A 17,732-nucleotide genomic window follows, 5' to 3' on the forward strand; every position below is an offset into this window, starting at 1 on the left:
ATGCAGGAATAAAAGCAGAGAACAGATTTCATTGAAATTAATTCCCAAGCAAGAGGCTGTTTTACACAGTCAATTCAGTTCTCTTTTAAAGGTGACCTTGCCTTTCAAAACAATATGCAGACCAGAACACAGCCATCCTTTAAAATTCACACTTCTTTGAATTTTGCAATGCAGTGTTCCAACTGGGAAATGAACACTAAAATGAAAAATAGTTTTGGGAAATACTGAATATTGGGCATTAAAAATGTGCATAAAAAAATAGCATTAAAAATGTGTGTAGTAGAAGAAATTCATACTAAACTGCTGATAAATTTTCACGAGAACTTCTTTTAAAAACTGCAAACTGATGTGGAAATGTGAGGACTCAATTTAAGACTTTTAAAAAAGAGGAACTGATAGGTTTGCCCATCCCTACACATGATATGTAAAGAGTTTATTGCTTCTGTCAGCTTGTGATACAAATGTAAAACCTACCCAAGTCAGCATTCTAATTTGCAATGCTAATGCATCTTTTCATCTCCCATCCCCAACATTATCAGTACTCAAAATTCCACCAAGTAATGAAAGAGGAGCTCAAAGGCACTTCATATGTTAAAAATGCTCTTAGCATTCCCACACACTTACTTAAGAGTAAGCGTCACTGAACTCAATGGGACTTACCTCTGAGTAGGCACGCCTATGGTTGGTCTGTTAGCCTTTCCTTTGATAAGTATAGTGTCATGAAATTAAGGGGTTTCCAACATAAAGCATAGCCAAAAGGCAAAATCTCTACTCCTGACATCCTTCTGAGAAGCAAGCTTTGGTGCCCAGTAAAAGAATTCCTCTTTTACTCTTCCTAGTCCCCTCATTTACACCAGTAGTGGGGAACCTGTGGTCCTCCAAGTGTTGCTGAACTACAATTCCCATCAGCCCCAGCCAGCATGGCCAATTTGTAGTTCATCAACATCTGGAGGACCAAAGGTTCTCCACTCCTGGTTTACATCAATGATGGGGAACCTGCAGCCCTCCAGATGTTGTTGGACCCCATAATTCCTGACCATTGGCTAATGGAGTGGGAGTTGGAGTACAATATCTAGAGCAGTGTTTCCCAACCTTGGGCCTCCAGCTGTTTTTGGACTACAACTCCCATCATCCCTAGCTAGCAAGACCAGTGGTCAGGGATGATGGGAATTGTAGTTCAAAAACAGCTGGAGGCCCAAGGTTGGGAAACACTGATCTAGAGTGCCACAGGTTCCTCACCTCTACTTCACCTGGATTAATTTGCCTGCTGTCAAATGTAAGACATTTACTTATTGCTCAACAAATAATGGTCCCTCTGTCTCCAGATTGAAATGGTAAATTTCCCCCTAACATTCAGAGGTAGAAATCCATAAAAGACGTTGCCATTGTATCCGGAAGGCAATTTATTTTCTTTAAAAAGCCTTAAATGCAGCACCAAGCACCATATGATGCATTGATAGATAAGGGTTTTTCTTCCTTCCTTTCTTTTTCAAATTAGAACCTCCCTCTTTCATTAAGAAAATCGAAGATGTTACCGCACTCGCTGGGGATGAAGTTTTCTTACAGGCAGCTGTGAGAGGCTCAGCTCCTATTTCTGTCTCTTGGATGAAGGGGAAAGATATTATTAAAGAAGATAACAAAGTCAAAGTGACCTTTGAAAATGGCATTGCAACTTTGCAAATCACAGATGTCCAGATTAGTTCTGGTGGTAAATATACATGTCTGGCTGAGAATGATGCAGGAAGCCAAACATGTTTTGGAGAATTAGCAGTTAAAGGTCAGTGTAGGAGCACTTTAAGATCGCACAATTCTTCTTATACACAGGCATATTGTTCGCATTAGGTCTATAATGACCACTGTTTAATTCTGTTATAGAGCCTGCTACCATTGTTGAGAGAGCTGAATTCATTCAGGTCACAGCAGGGGACCCAGCAACTCTGGAATACACTGTTGCAGGCACTCCAGAGCTAAAAACGAAATGGTTCAAAGACGGAAAGCCTCTGGCTTCTAACAAAAAGTATAGAATCAGTTTCAAGAACAATGTTGCTCAGTTGAAATTCTACACCGCCGAATTGCACGATACTGGCGAAATCACCTTTGAAGTTTCAAACGATGTTGGACGCAGTTCATGCACCACCTCATTTACTGTGTTAGGTTGGTAATCCAGCAGCGCTACTGCGATTTAGATGGTAGAACAATTAGAAGGCGGGAGGTGGGAGGGGACACTCCTAAAACACTCTTTTTGATATATATTGGTTTTCTTTTCTTTGCTGTGCCTTGGAACAGATCGCACCCTTCCTCCATTCTTTACCAAACCTCTGCGGAACGTCGATAGCGCGGTTGGTGGCTCCTGCCACTTTGACTGCAAAGTATCAGGTTCTCTTCCAATAAAAGTGTCTTGGTTTAAGCATGACAAAGAGATCACTGCCAGCGCCAAGTATGCAATACGCTACGAAGAAGGTTCAGCGTCTTTGGACATCAAACACCTGGATACCAATGACGCAGGAGTGTATTCCTGTAGAGCTACTAACTCTGCAGGGGGCAAGGAAAGCCATGGAACTTTAACGATAAAAGGTTTGACATCTTCTTTTGCATTCTCTTCTCAGTATCTCTTTTAACCGTTCTTTCCCCACCCCCTTTTTAACTCCTCACTGCATTAAGTTGAACTACTGATTCTTTCCAACTCTTTCTTTCAAACAATGTGTAGAGCCACCTAGCTTTGTGACAGAGCCAGAGTCTCAAGAAATATCTCCCGGGTCAACAGTGCGTTTGAAGAGTACATTTAAGGGAACAGCGCCACTCTCTGTACAATGGTTTAAGGGTGATGCTGAGCTAACCACTGGTGGAGCTTGTTACATCATGACGGAAGCTTTGTCGAGTTACTTGGAGCTTTACGCTGTGAAACCTGCTGATTCAGGCGCCTATTCTTGCAAAGTCAGCAACGTGGCTGGTTCAGCCTCATGCAGTGCAAACTTGTTTGTCCAAGGTTTGCACAACTCTTTCTCTTATGATGATATGCTTGGGTGGCGATTTGAGGTGCCTCTTATTTTTCCTTAACCTCTTTCTACAACTCTTCTTAATAACATTCTTTAATTCCACAGAACCCGCTACTTTCGTGGAAAGACTTGAGCCGTCGCAGTTGATTAAGAAAGGAGAATACGCCCAATTAGAATGTAAAGTTACAGGCACGCCTGAAATTAAAATCTCTTGGTTCAAGGATGACAGGGAAATTAAAGACAGTGCCAAACACAAGATGACTTTGGTGGGCTCCACAGCAGTACTCAGACTCCTGGATGTCACTCTTGAAGACTGTGGTGAATATACATGTGAGGCAAAAAATGATGCTGGGAAAGATACCTGCAGTAGTGTCGTGGTTGTAAAAGGTGTGTGCAAAAGTACCCCTCCACTCAATTTTCTCAGCAAGTCTTTCGAGCCTTTTAAAGGTCCCAGAACCAATTAACAACCCCCACTCTTTCTTTCTGTCTTGTGCTATAGAGTCACCTTACTTTGTCAAGGAATTTGAACCAAGGGAAGTGTTAAAAGACTCAGATGTGATACTGGAATGTGAGGTCTTAGGTACCCCTCCATTTGAGGTCTATTGGTTAAAGGACAACAAACCTGTGAGGAGCAGTAGAAAGCACAGAATAAGCATTGAGAATTCCTTGATTAGCCTCCAGGTTTTCAAGTTTGACTCTTCAGATGCAGGAGAATACCAGTGCAGGGTAACAAACGATGTAGGAAGCTGTGTCTGTAGCTCTGAGTTGGCTCTGAAAGGTCAGTACCGCCTGGAAAATATAATAATTTAATTCTGATGTTTAGTTGAGGCTAATACTCACCAAGGCATCTATTCTTTCAATAGAACCCCCACAATTTGTGAAGAGGATTGAGAACATTAGCTCACTTAGAGGAGGCACAATAGTGTTTCAAGCAACTATTAAAGGTTCCATGCCTATAACAGTCTCTTGGCTGAAAGATAATGATGACATTGTTGAAGACGATAACACCAAAATGACCTTTGTGAACAATGTGGCCACTCTTATGATCAGGGCCATAGAAGTGAAGCACGATGGGAAATATTTTTGCCAGGCTAAAAACGATGCTGGAATCCAAAGATGTTCTGCTTTACTAACAGTAAAAGGTTTGTAGAGCTTCCTCCCGCCTCCTTAATTTATAGCATCGTGTTTTGCTAACATCTACACTTCAAGTCACCCAGACTCATATTTGCTCCTGTATTTATCACAGAGGCAGCCACCATCACTGATAAAGCTGTTTCAATTGATGTCACGGAAGGCGACCCAGCCACATTGCAGTGTAGATTTTCAGGAACAAAAGATATTACTGCCAAGTGGTTCAGAGATGGAAAGGAGTTGACTTTGGGACACAAATATAAAATCAGTGTTACCGATACAGTCTCTATGCTAAAGATTGTTTCTACAGAAAAGAAAGATAGCGGCGAATACACATTTGAGGTTTCAAATGATGTCGGAAGCAGCAGCTGTAAAGCTAGCATTAATGTCTTAGGTTCGTATTGTGTATCCCTCTTCTCTTGGAGGTGGGTCGGTTGGTGGGTGCTGGCCACAACTGCAATTCTTATTTTCTTTTTATGCCAAAGACCAGCAAAGTGGGAGCCTAATCTAATATATATCTTTTTGGTTTGTCTTGGGTAGATCTGATCATACCGCCTAAATTCACCAAAAAGCTAAAGAAAATGGATAGCATTAAGGGCTCTTTTGTTCACCTTGAGTGTATAGTGTCTGGTTCACACCCAATAAGTATCCAGTGGTACAAAGATGGCCAAGAGATAACTGCTAGCGAAAAGCACAAGTATTCTTTCCATGATAACATGGCATTCTTGGAGATCAACCAGCTTGAAGGTGCAGATAGTGGATCTTATACCTGCGAGGCAACAAATAAAGCTGGAAGCAACCAGTGCAGTGCCCATTTAACCGTCAAAGGTTTGGACATCTTGTACTTTTTCTCCTAGGCGGCAGGCTTATTTGCCACGTCGCTTTGATTCTGGTTTTTGTTTATCGTTCCAAAATGAATGACCTCCCTCTTTTCCTGGTCTTTCTCCCCACTCTTTGTAGAACCCCCATGCTTTGTTGAAAAGCCACAGTCACAAGATGTGGTACCAGCTGCCAGAGTCCAACTCAAAGCTCTCGTGAGCGGCACGCCTCCCATACAAATAAAGTGGTTCAAAGATAGCAAAGAACTCCTTTCGGGAGCTTCTCGCTCAGTTTACAAAGATGACACTTCAAGCGTGCTGGAACTCTTTTCGGCCAAGACATCTGATTCAGGGAACTATATCTGCCAATTAAGCAATGACGTCGGGACAACAACCTGCAAGGCAACTCTTTTTGTGAAAGGTTTGCACTTTTACATCCCGGGTTATCAGTTGCGATTTGCGCAGCTCAATCCTATGCATGTCTACTTGAGTGTAAGTCCCACTGTGTTAGATGGGGATTACAGTAAGTATGTGCATAGGATTGCAATCTACCTTAGTTTTTTTGGTTGGTTTGTGTTTTTTAAAGCCAATTACTATTTTCTAAATAATTATTTTTAATTTTATTTTAGAGCCCCCTAGGTTTCTTCAGAAGCCTAGCCCTGTAGTAGCTTTGAGAAAAGGACAGTCTACCACTTTTGAATGCCAGGTAGCGGGTACACCGGAAATCCGTGTCCTTTGGTACCTTGATGGGAACGAAGTGCTGGACCATGCTAAATATGGAGTCTCATTTGTAGACAACATGGCAACTTTTAAAGTTTCCAATGCTAAAGTGGAGGATAGCGGGACTTACATCTGCGAGGCCCGCAATGACGCAGGTAGTGAGAGTTGCAGCATTGAACTGAGAGTGAAAGGTTAGTTGCTAAGAATGTCTTTTCCAGTTCCTTCAGCCATGCGGTTGGGTTCCTCCCCTTATTTCTGAGGTTGCTTTGTTTTCTTCTACTACTTTAGAACCTCCCACATTTGTGAGGGAGCTAAAACCTGTGGAAGTAGTAAGAACCTACGATGCTGTGTTAGAATGTGAAGTCACAGGGACTCCTCCGTTTGAAGTGACCTGGCTGAAGAACAACAACGAGGTCCGAAGTAGCAAGAAATACACCATGACTGATCAGCAATCTGTTTTTGCCCTTCATATCATGAACTGTGATGTTCAGGATGCTGGCGAATACCAGTGCATTATTTCAAATGAAGGGGGCAGCTGTTCCTGTAGCACAAAAGTCAGTTTGAAAGGTCAGTTCAGTAATCATAGTAGGGAAAAAGCCTAAGAAACATTCCGTTTGTTCTCTCACCTCTTTTAGCAAATTTTAAACTTTACCCAGGTTTCATTCCGGCTTTTTTATATTTTTAATAAACACAGAACCCCCATCCTTCATCAAGAAGTTGGAAAACGTCCACGCTGTTTTGAAGAGCTCTGCTGTATTTCAATGCACTGTGGCTGGTTCTCAGCCTTTAACGGTGTCTTGGATAAAAGATGAAAGAATCATCGAAAACGATGACAGCTTCCACATTACATTTGAAAACAATGTGGCGAGACTGAAGATCAGGCATGTTGACCTCGGTCACAGTGGGAGATACACTTGTCAGGCAAAGAATGAGTCAGGAGTTGAGAAGTGTTTTGCTTTACTTTTAGTGCAAGGTTTGTGAGTTTTGATTCCTATTTTGATTCCTCAGTAAGCACCAGTCTTCTGCCGGTTACTCATTGGAAGACTTCAATATATTTGTGTTTTTATTCTTACTCCAGAACCTGCTCAGATCATAGAAAAAGCTAAATCAATTAAAGTTACGGAGAAAGACCCAGTCACTCTAGAATGCACTGTGGCTGGAACACCAGAACTTCAAGTAAAATGGTCCAAAGATGGCAAACAACTCATGCCCAGTAGATATTACACCATGAGCTTTGACAATAATGTGGCTAGGTTCAGGATTGAATCCATTATGAAGGAGGACAGCGGCACATACACCTTTAAGGTTGAAAATGAGTTTGGAAGCAGCACCTGTGAGGCTACTTTGTCTGTACTAGGTTTGTATTTTGTTTGGTCAAAATGGAGCATGTTCTTTTTCAATCAACATTTTAATTGCCTGTGTATTTTTCATGAAGAAGAAAGAATAAAACAAGGAATCTGATGCTACTTGCCTTCTTCCCTCCCTTCTGGGCAGATCAAGCAATCCCTCCTTCGTTTACCAAAAAATTGCCAAAAATGGATAAAATTCTGGGATCATCTATTCATATGGAGTGTAAAGTCTCTGGCTCACTCCCAATTACTGCAAAATGGTTTAAAGATGGAAAAGAGATACCCGAGAGTGCAAAATACAGGCACCTGTGCCATGAGAACACTGTATCGCTCGAGGTTAATTACCTAGAGTTGACAGATTCTGGAAATTATACTTGCAGCGTAACAAATGTTGCAGGAAGTGACTCATGTAGCGCCGTCTTAACTGTGAAAGGTTTGGATTTCTATCTTCTTTCTATACACTGTATTAAAATATAAATCTTTTTCAACTTCACATCATTATCTTAATATCTTTGAATGTAGATCCCATTTAATGTTATCTATACGGAACCTTTCTTTTCTTATTAACTTTGACACATGTTTTATTTCTCTTTATTGGTTTGCTGTGGCTTGCCAGGCCATATTTCTTGCTCCGGAACCTAATTAGTTTTCTTTTGTTTCTTAAAACCTTTAGAGCCACCAAGCTTCTTGGTAAAACCAGAAAGTCAATCAGCTATACCTGATTCAACAGTGGAATTTAAGGCATCTTTAAAGGGAACACCGCCTTTTAAAATAAAGTGGTTTAAAGAAGATTTAGAACTTGTGTCTGGACCTAACTGTTTATTTGGGATTGAAGGGTCAACTGGTTTCTTAAATCTTTATTCTGTGGATGTATCAAAAAGTGGAAACTATACTTGCCAAGTTTCCAACGATGTTGGCAGCGATTCTTGTACAACCACACTAAGCATAACAGGTGTGCTAATGTGTTCTGTGTTGCTCTTTTCTTAATTGTCTTCTGCAGTCTTTTGTGTAAATGTTTCTGAGTTACTTTTCTTCCTGCATTGCTAAAACTAGAAGTTAAGCGCCCTTTTAGATTTCTCTCCCCTCTTATTCTATATACCTTTCAACACAATCCCTCTTTTCTTCCAATTTACCTTGCTTTCATTTTTCTTCCGTTTCCCAGAACCTCCAAAGTTCATTAAGAAGCTAGACCCGTCTAAAGTGATTAAACAGGGCGACTCCACACGACTTGAATGTAAAATCAGTGGCTCTCCGGAAATCAAAGTGGTATGGTACAGAAATGACACTGAAGTCCATGCTAGCGAAAAATTCCAGATGTCATTCACAGATTCTGTGGCAGTCATTGAAATGAGGCATCTTGGTGCAGACGATAGTGGAGATTACATATGTGAAGCTCAGAACCCTGCTGGCAGGGCAAGCTGCAGTACTAAACTCCTAGTCAAAGGTTAGCAAACATGCCTTGGCGGACTTCCTTCTCTTTGACTAACTGTCTCTAAAAAGATTGAGATTAGTTCATTCTGATTCTTGTATGGCCAAGCTAACTGTTAGATTGCTATAACTGCCCATTGTGGACAGGGTCCTATTTCTCATCTAATTAGCCTCCAGGTTAATTTTAAACAAGTATTCTCTAACCTGTGGCTTTCACTCTTTCCCTCAAGAATGTTCAAAGGGATGTGGTGTATTTACTATTATTTATATAGGTTATTTAATTATTACAATATTTGTATGCCACTATTAAACCAAAAAACCAAAGTGGTCTACAACAACCACATAGTAAAAACTACATTTAAAAAAACAACAAAACCCAGAGATAATCAATTAGCTATTACAGAAAGATGTTTTCTTAATTACCTGCATAAGCTTGGTGGCAATTATAACCCACTCTTCATTAACGTCAATGAGTGGGGTACTTAAATCAAGGCTGCAACCATCAGTCAATCAAATATGCACCACAACACTGAGAGGGTGACAAAACTCCTCCTCCAGTCAACTAATCAAATGCTTGAGTAGATGTCAGGTTTGGCGTCCACTGAATCTGCAAGAGGCAGCAGTGACCATCCCAGCTCTCTGCCTCTTACAGAAAGGATAAGTAATCAGTCAGTTGGACTACATTCCATGTGAAAGGAGGAGAAAAGGGTTGTTAAATGCATTCCTGCACTCACCCTTTTGGCTCAGCATTCCAGGATGGTCATTGCTTTTATTACTGAAATGACCAATTACCCTATTCCGGGTGGGCAACAGTTGCAGCCTCTTGCGGGCTGGCTGCCAGCCATTCCCAAGTGCTGGGACTTGTGTGCACACTGAAGATCATTCGGCCAGCTGCATTGCAGGGCGGGATTGCCCACCAAATACACTAAACTTCCCAGTCATGGGCATCTTAGTGGGTGGAGCTTTGCTGGCAGACTGGGACATGCATGCTTCCATTCCAGTCCATTGGCTACCTTTAAAAACCAGCTGTGAAAAGAAAAGGTGCTTCTTCAGCTGCATGCATGCCTTGGCAGTGGAACAGATACATATATGGCAATTCTCACATTATATTCATATTAAAGGTATATATATTGAGGTAACTTTCTTTAAATGATACCTGATTCTTTCTTTCATCCTAGAACCACCCATCTTTAGCAGGAAGCCGTCTCCAGTAGATACACTCAAGGGTACTGAGGTTAGCCTTGAATGTGAGATTTCTGGGACACCACCTTTTGATATTACGTGGTATAAGGATAAGAGGCAAATCCGTAGCAGTAAAAAGTACAAAGTCGCATCCAAAAACTATCATGCAAGTGTTCACATTCTTAATATTGAAGTATCTGACATTGGTGAATACCAGTGCAAAGCTCAGAACGATGTCGGAAGCGACACTTGCGTTTGTATGGTAAAACTTAAAGGTAGGTATTATTTGAGGAAATACGGTGTGCAATCATCGTTGTCTTTATAAAAATGCACAATTCTTGTTGGAACTCTTGATGCCCATTGGCTCTTTCCTCTTCAGAACCACCAAAATTTGTGACCAAAATTAACAACCTTACTGTTGTGGTGGGTGAACCAGTAGAGTTGCAGGCCACCTTGGAAGGCTCTCAGCCGATTTCAGTGACGTGGCTCAAGGACAAAGAAGAGGTCATCAGAGAAAGTGCTAACAGGACAATAACATACGTGGAAAATGTTGCCACTTTGCAGCTTGCCAAAGCAGAACCAGCAAGCGCTGGGAAGTATATCTGTCAAATCAGTAATGATGCTGGAACCCGGGAGTGCATAGCAACTTTAACCGTTCTAGGTTGGTAATGACACAAACTTGGCTTTTTATTTTCTTTAAAAGAGAGAGAGAGAGAGTTACTTTTAAAAGATGGGAAGGCTAAATAACATTCAGAGCCTTGAGGTTGTGAGGGGGGCATGTCATCAGTGTACATGGTGCATTACAGAGTATTGGAGAACAGGTTCTGAAGCAAAATGTTCAGGTAACCCATTGGGGGCTTTGTACTGCTCTGCTCCTATTGGTTGGGCAGTCAGCTCCTCTTCTCTGAAAGACAGATAAGTGGCACGGTGGTGTTTACAGTGTTTCTCAATTCTAGAAAAGAAAAGCCATTAAAAGCTTTGTAGTGGCTCCTTTCCAAAGCAGAAAACTGTGGCTTTAGAGAAGTGATTTCTGTAATTGCAGTATTAAGCCATGTGGCTAAGGAGACAGTGATATTCACAGGTAGATATTGCTTGAATCTCTTTCCAGAGCCAGCTGTCATCACTGAGAAGGCAGAACCAATGAAAGTCACCGTCGGAGACATTTGTACCCTAGAGTGCAAAGTGGGTGGAACACCAGAACTTTCAATAGGCTGGTTTAAGGATGGAAAAGAATTAACAACTAGCAACAAATACAAAATTACCTTCTACAACAAAGTGTCCACACTTAAAATTATTGATTCAGAAATGGAAGACAGTGGCTTATACACTTTCGAGGTGCAGAACAATGTTGGCAAAAGCAGCTGCACAGCTTCCGTTGATGTTCTGGGTCAGTTCTGTTGCTTCTCTTCATTGTATTCCCACCAGAAAATGGTTCTCCTTTGTGGGGTCCTCATTTTCTTTTGTTTACCTCCTCTTACACAGATCGGATTATTCCACCTTCTTTCACAAGAAAACTTAAAGAAACTCATGGTGTACTGGCTTCTTCAGTGATTCTTGAGTGCAAAGTGGCTGGCTCCCTTCCCATTACAGTCGCTTGGTTCCATAATGGACATAAACTCACCAGTGGGGGAAAACATCAAATCTCATTTTCAGACCATGTTTGCAGTTTGCAGATTGGTTCACTGAACTCATCTGATACAGGAACTTATGCATGTAAAGCTGCTAATGTGGCAGGCTCTGATGAAACCAAGGCTGCTTTGATTGTACAAGGTCAGTATTCAATAAGTGGCTAACACTTTGCAGAAATCTTCCATAATCTTTATTCTTGCAAAATTGCATTCTCTTTGATTTGAGGAAATTTTTATTTTCACTTTATGATTCCTTCATTATCGACTGATCTGTTGTTACTTTCGATGCTTCTTTAGAACCACCCTCTTTTGAGAAGGTACCTGAATCTGTGGATATTTTACCAGGCAAAAGTGTTACATTTTCTGCTGTTATTAGAGGAACACCACCATTTAAGGTGAGGTGGTTTAGAGGCGTCAATGAACTCGTACCAAGTGATAAATGTAACATCTACTTGGAAGATTCGGTCACAGACCTGGAGCTGTTTGATGTAGAGCCACAACAAAGTGGAGAATATACTTGTGTTGTGACTAATGAGGCTGGCAAAGTGTCTTGTACGGCACATCTTTCTGTAAAAGGTTGGTATAGGTTGCACTTTTTCGGTTTGGATTGTTTAGGTGTTTGTGCAGTGTTGATGCCAATACTTGACTTCTTATTGCTCACCAGAACCAGCCGTTTTTGTGAAGAAGCTCAGCGACCATTGTGTGGAGCCAGGCAAATCCATAATTCTAGAGAGCAGGTACACTGGTAGCCTTCCGATTTCAGTGACATGGAAGAAGAACGGCGTAACTTTAGGCCAGTCTGAAAAGTGCAGCATCACCACAACAGAGAAGTCATGCATTCTGGAAATTCTTAACAGTACAAAGGATGATCAAGGAGAATACACATGTATGGTTGAGAATGAGGCTGGAGAAGATATCTGTGAAGCACTGGTATCCACTTTAGGTCTGTCTGTAGCACCTTCTTAATAATTTTTTTTATTTAAAAACCTCATTGTTTCTTCATTGTAGTGTTCAGGTGCCATTATCCTAATGCTCACTCTTTGTGTCCCCAGAACCTCCTTCTTTCATCACACACTTGGGACCTCTTGAGGTGTCAGTTGGAGACTATACCACTTTGCAATGCCAAGTTACTGGGACCCCAGAAATTACAATATCTTGGTTCAAAGGAGATACAAAATTAAGATCTACTCCTGAGTATAAGATGTACTTCAAAGATAATGTTGCTACACTTATTTTTAACAAAGTGGATGCCAGTGACAGTGGGGAATATATTTGCAAAGCAGAAAACAGTGTCGGAACGGCCTCTTCAAAGGCTGTCTTAGCAGTTCAAGGTGATTATTTTATCTGGGATTGGTTAAAAACTCATACTTACAGATCTTTCACTCTTTAAAATATTTTCACCTGTCCAGATGCCTGCATAAGCCGTATGTTTATTGCATACTTCTTTTCTTGCAGAGCGAAAACGTCCACCTTCTTTTGCAAGGAAATTAAAGGATACAGAGCAAACCGTTGGCTTCCCAATCAAATTAGTTTGCCGTCTAAATGGATCAGAGCCTATTAGTGTTACATGGTATAAGGATGGTGTGCCTTTAAGAGATGACTTTAATGTGCAGGCCTCTTACATAGATAACGTGGCAACTCTTCAGCTGTTGCAAACTGAGATGAGTCACACTGGGCAATATTCTTGCACAGCGACCAATCCTGTAGGAACTGCTACGTCTAGTGCTAGGCTCACAGTCTCAGGTTAGTTTCATACTGACTCTCTTGTTTTCATCTGTTACGTTCAACCTCTCTTCCTAACCTCTAAAAAGATTTTACAGTATTTAGCTTTACCGCGTCCGAAAGAAATCCAATCGTTCCTCTTCATTTTATTCCCCAGAACGCAAACAAGCTCCCTCCTTTGATATCACACCCGAGTCCAAAGATCTTCCTGTTGGAGAAAGTGCTGACTTTGAGTGTCATGTTACTGGAGCCCAACCTATACATGTAACATGGGCTAAAGATGGCCGTGAGATTCGTACAGGAGGAAACTATGCCATTACCTTTGTAGCAAATACAGCCCATTTGAGAATTCTGAGAGTAGGCAAAGGAGACAGCGGACAGTATACTTGCCAAGCTAGCAATGATGTTGGGAAAGACTTTTGCTCGGCTCAACTTAATGTGAAAGGTATTTGAATTTAAGTTGACTGATCTTTTATGCAGAAAAGGGATTTTCTTGGGATTTCTTTTCCACAGAATTCTTTGTTTCTAAAAAGAAAAAGGCAGACCTCTTTCAAATTAAAAAAAAATTCATAGGAAACTATCTGTAAGTATTTAAGATCCAAACTATTTTCTTCTCCTTACTGTGTCTTGAAACCCAAGTAGAGCAAAAGAATAATGTTTGCGCTCATAGAAATGTGATGGATTCTTATGACAAATTACATGCGCCGGTTGTGATTTACAGATACCCACATTAAATGTAGCTTTTATAGCATTCTTTGGTTTTTGCCGTTGTAAAAGCCGAGGCGGATTTGATTCATTTACAGTTTATGTATAATTTCCATTCTAAAAAATAGTTGCATGGGAAAATATACATAGATAGCTTGATCCATTAGCAGGGATTTACCAAGAGTTTTGCACACCTCTCCAGTAGATGTCAACAAGTTGAAAGGGGAGTGGGGAAATAGCAATTGGCCTCTGCACTTGTGCACCTGTCAGGGATGTCATCTTAGCATCCCACCCCCAGGCTGAAATTTTGAGAGGGCTTTGAGTGCCAGTCAACAAACAGATGAGATGGAAGCAGATGGAACGCCTGGGCACAGATAGGCTCCTTCCTCCCCTCCTCCAGATTATTGTACCTGGGAGAGGCTTATCTCATAAGTATTGCTTCTCAAAATATCCATCTGTTTTGGGGAGCACAGGTGCAGGAGAAGAGTTCTCCTATGTTGAGTCTGGGTGCTAATTTCCCACCAATCTCCCTTCTTTGTAGTGGACTGGCGTTAAGGGAGGCATGAGAAAACAAAGGCTGTATTTTGCTGTGTTTGCTGTTCAGTGAATCAGTGCCATGGCTTATTTCAGCAGAAATGTCAGAATTTTTGCAGTTGTTGTCGTTTTTTTAATGGAGGTTTCTCATACACTTACTAATTTTTGTTGTTATCCTCCTTGATAATACCATATTATGATTTCCACTGCATTTTTTTTTTTTTGCGTGTTCTTAATAGTTCTTATTCCTCTCTATATTGAATATTACTTTCCTTCTGGCTTGTCAGAACCTCCTAAATTTGTGAAGAAACTGGAACCATCAAGAATGCTGAAACAGGGCGATTCATGTCAACTTGAATGCAAGATCAGTGGTTCCCCAGAAATCAGAGTTGTGTGGTACAAGAATGACCACGAAATCCATGCTAGCGACAAGCACCGTATGGCATTCAGTGATGGCACAGCAGTGCTGATCATTGTTGATGCTACCCATGAAGACAGTGGAGATTACATTTGTGAAGCGCTTAATTCTGCTGGCACCGCAAGCTGCAGCACAACAGTCACAGTGAAAGGTTAGAAGCCAATGTCTACTCTGACTTCCTCCACTCTACCCAACCCTTAGGAGCACTGGAAGGTGTTTTGGTTTTTCCCCATACGGAGTCAGACCATTGGTCCATCTACCTCAGTGTTATCTTCACTGACTGACAGTGGCTCTCCAGGATTTCAGTCAGGACTCTCTCCCAGCCCTACCTGCAGATGCTGGGAAGTTGAACCTGGGGTCCTCTTCATTCAGAGCAGATGCTCTACCAGTGAGCTGCAGGCATTCCCCTACTTTACCCTTAAATGGTTGGATGATAATGCTATAATGCTGGGGACGCATAGTCAAAAGTACTGACAAAGGACTGATATGTTTGAAATCCAAAGACTCCTCGACTGTAGTGAAAATGGTGGCAGTGCTGATGAGGAGGTCAGGCACACTACGCAAATAGAGATAGTAAAGCAGTCTCGAAAATTTTAAGAGGGGGAGAAGCAGTCTTAGAGGATCAGTGGCCCCTCTAGCCTTTACCTATCACTGGCCTGTGTCAGAAATTACAGAACTGTGAAGTAGCACAGGAAGGAAAAGAGTAAAATCTATTATTATTATTATTATTATTATTATTATTATTATTATTATTATCATCAGTGCTTTTTTTCTGGGGAGATGCAGGGGTACACATACCCCTAAACATTTTGTAAATCTAAGTTTGGCCTCATTGAGGGCCAGTATTTCAATATGAGTAGGAAAATGAGAGTACCCCTAAGCATTTTTTTTAGGAAAAAAGGCACTTGTTATTATCAATATTCCCTGCCTGTTTCCTTGACTGGACTTAAGGTGGCTTACAGATAAAAATAAGAACCACTACCAACACAGAAAAACAATCATTAAAAAACAATTAAACATTGACAGAATTAAAGCTATATACATATCTAAACATCTGTTAAACCCATACCAATAATTACCATAAAAACAACACAGCACCAGCCCTTTCACTAAAAGCAGTCAATTCCCAAAATCCTGTTGGAACAAGAAAGTCTTCACCTGCTGGCTGAAAGACAAGAAGCAGGAAGCCAGCCTAGCTTCTCTAGGGAGGGAGTTCCAAAAAAAGTCTGGGAGCAACCACCGAGAAGGCCCTCTATTCCCTGAAAATTCAGTTTACAGGCAGTGAAAGGTTTAAAGATAACCTATGCCTCAGTTAGGATATACTCCTTGAGCATCTGATTAATAGCTAGGAAGTTGACAAGAAGAGGCAACAGGTGAAGGGATCAAAGACGTGGGTGATAATGCAAGATATAAGGTTACAGGAGTAGGAGGATCAGTTTTCTTTTGTGTGTGCCAGCTACACAATCTGCCAGGTGATCATCTGTTACTTCCTAGCAACACTCTATAGTTAGATAAGACATAAGATGTGAATTGCAGTTGCAGGGGACAGTGGGGAAAGAGTTAGAGGATTTCTTCTATTTAAAAATAAAATACAGTACTTATAGGGATAAGGAGGAGGACTGTAAGAAAATAAACCTTTGGCCATGGAAGGTTTAGAGCATGTGTTTGAGGGTGTCAGTTTGAGAATAGCAGATGTGGGAGTGGAAAACGTTATGCGGAGGTACACACCCATGCTTATTAACTGCATTTATTTGGAAAACTCAGTGCCACATGCAACAGGAATTTGTGGGGGGGATGACAAAGTTTCCCAGCAAGACTTTGCAGCTTTAGAAATAGAAATGACCTAAAATTGACCTGCTATGCACTTGGGAGAACTAGAGAAAGAATCTTCTTGGGCACCTAAATGGGGATTTACAAGCATACCTTCTGCCTTCTGTTTCTGGATGTCTTGCCCCTGTTAGCAATAAACCCCTCCCAGGAGTCCCGTTACATGTCCTCGTCTCCTTTCTTTTATAGAACCTCCCGTTTTTAGCAAGAAACCCAGCCCCATAGACACACTCAAGGGCTCCGATGTCACCCTTCAGTGTGAAATAGCAGGCACACCGCCATTCGAAGTCGTCTGGTTCAAGGACAGAAAGCAAGTCAGGAGCAGCAAGAAGTTCAAAGTGACAACCAAGAACTTCAGTGCCAGCGTCCACATTCTCAACCTCGAAGCGGCAGACCTTGGGGAATATCAGTGCAAAGCCACAAATGAGGTCGGAAGTGACACTTGCTCTTGTGCTGTGAAGTTCAAAGGTTAGTGATGAGTGCAACCGCGGTGCAAAGTCTTCCGGGCACCTTTTCCTTTGCGTTTCTTTTGCGGCTTCCTTGCCACCTTCCTCTTACCATAAGGAATTCTCTTCCCTGCCAGAACCTCCTCGGTTTGTTAAGAAGCTGAGCGAAACCTCCACCTATGCCGGGGAACCCACAGCACTGCGGGCCGTAGTAGAAGGCTCCCAACCCATTTCCGTCGTTTGGCTTAAGGACAAAGGCGAAATAATACGGGAAAGCGAAAACCTCAAGATTTCCTTTTCGGATAACATCGCAACTCTTCAGATTGCAAGTGCCGAAGCCACCAACAGCGGGAAGTACATCTGCCAGATTAAAAATGATGCTGGAATGAGAGAATGCGCAGGGCATTTACAAGTCCTAGGTTGGTACAGGCACCTATCCCCTTCTAAAGAATTGAATCTTGGCTGCCTTTGCCATTGCAGCTAATTTGCTTCTTAAGTCTTGGTTTTCTCGAAACTCAAGTTTTCTGGATTGTCTCCCTCATTCCAGAGCCGGCTGTGATTTTAGAGAAGCCCGAGCCCATGACGGTGACCTCTGGCAATGCTTTTACTCTGGAGTGCACGGTGGGTGGCACTCCAGAACTAATTACCAAGTGGTTTAAGGACGGAAGAGAACTCACCAACAGCCGCAAGCACCAAATCAGCTTTTCCAACAAGGTGGCGACACTTAAGGTTCTCTCCGCAGACATGAATGACAGGGGATTGTACACTTTTGAAGTACACAATGAAGTGGGGAAAAGCAGCTGCACTTCCTCCGTCGACATTTCAGGT

At 41.7% G+C, this 17,732-nt stretch overlaps 1 protein-coding gene across 2 annotated transcripts in view; it reads left to right on the forward strand.

Moving 5' to 3' along the window:
• The window catches only part of LOC310826909 (titin-like), a 288,837-nt gene that overhangs the window by 84,026 nt on the left and 187,079 nt on the right, over window positions 1–17,732 (forward strand). For both annotated transcript variants that reach the window (XM_083702293.1, XM_083702294.1), the window contains 30 exons: window positions 1,499–1,777; window positions 1,876–2,154; window positions 2,287–2,574; window positions 2,708–2,986; window positions 3,102–3,383; window positions 3,496–3,774; window positions 3,860–4,138; window positions 4,243–4,521; window positions 4,668–4,955; window positions 5,088–5,366; window positions 5,575–5,856; window positions 5,954–6,232; window positions 6,360–6,638; window positions 6,744–7,022; window positions 7,160–7,447; window positions 7,688–7,966; window positions 8,177–8,458; window positions 9,621–9,899; window positions 10,004–10,285; window positions 10,733–11,011; window positions 11,107–11,394; window positions 11,550–11,828; window positions 11,917–12,195; window positions 12,305–12,583; window positions 12,708–12,995; window positions 13,132–13,419; window positions 14,501–14,782; window positions 16,648–16,926; window positions 17,042–17,323; window positions 17,452–17,730. In XM_083702293.1, coding sequence (XP_083558419.1) covers window positions 1,499–1,777; window positions 1,876–2,154; window positions 2,287–2,574; window positions 2,708–2,986; window positions 3,102–3,383; window positions 3,496–3,774; window positions 3,860–4,138; window positions 4,243–4,521; window positions 4,668–4,955; window positions 5,088–5,366; window positions 5,575–5,856; window positions 5,954–6,232; window positions 6,360–6,638; window positions 6,744–7,022; window positions 7,160–7,447; window positions 7,688–7,966; window positions 8,177–8,458; window positions 9,621–9,899; window positions 10,004–10,285; window positions 10,733–11,011; window positions 11,107–11,394; window positions 11,550–11,828; window positions 11,917–12,195; window positions 12,305–12,583; window positions 12,708–12,995; window positions 13,132–13,419; window positions 14,501–14,782; window positions 16,648–16,926; window positions 17,042–17,323; window positions 17,452–17,730 — 8,442 coding nt within the window. The remainder of the gene's footprint in view (window positions 1–1,498; window positions 1,778–1,875; window positions 2,155–2,286; window positions 2,575–2,707; window positions 2,987–3,101; window positions 3,384–3,495; window positions 3,775–3,859; window positions 4,139–4,242; window positions 4,522–4,667; window positions 4,956–5,087; window positions 5,367–5,574; window positions 5,857–5,953; window positions 6,233–6,359; window positions 6,639–6,743; window positions 7,023–7,159; window positions 7,448–7,687; window positions 7,967–8,176; window positions 8,459–9,620; window positions 9,900–10,003; window positions 10,286–10,732; window positions 11,012–11,106; window positions 11,395–11,549; window positions 11,829–11,916; window positions 12,196–12,304; window positions 12,584–12,707; window positions 12,996–13,131; window positions 13,420–14,500; window positions 14,783–16,647; window positions 16,927–17,041; window positions 17,324–17,451; window positions 17,731–17,732) is intronic.

Source organism: Podarcis gaigeae (genome assembly GCF_964106915.1).
Source record: "Podarcis gaigeae genome assembly, chromosome: 1".
NCBI lineage: Eukaryota > Metazoa > Chordata > Lepidosauria > Squamata > Lacertidae > Podarcis > Podarcis gaigeae.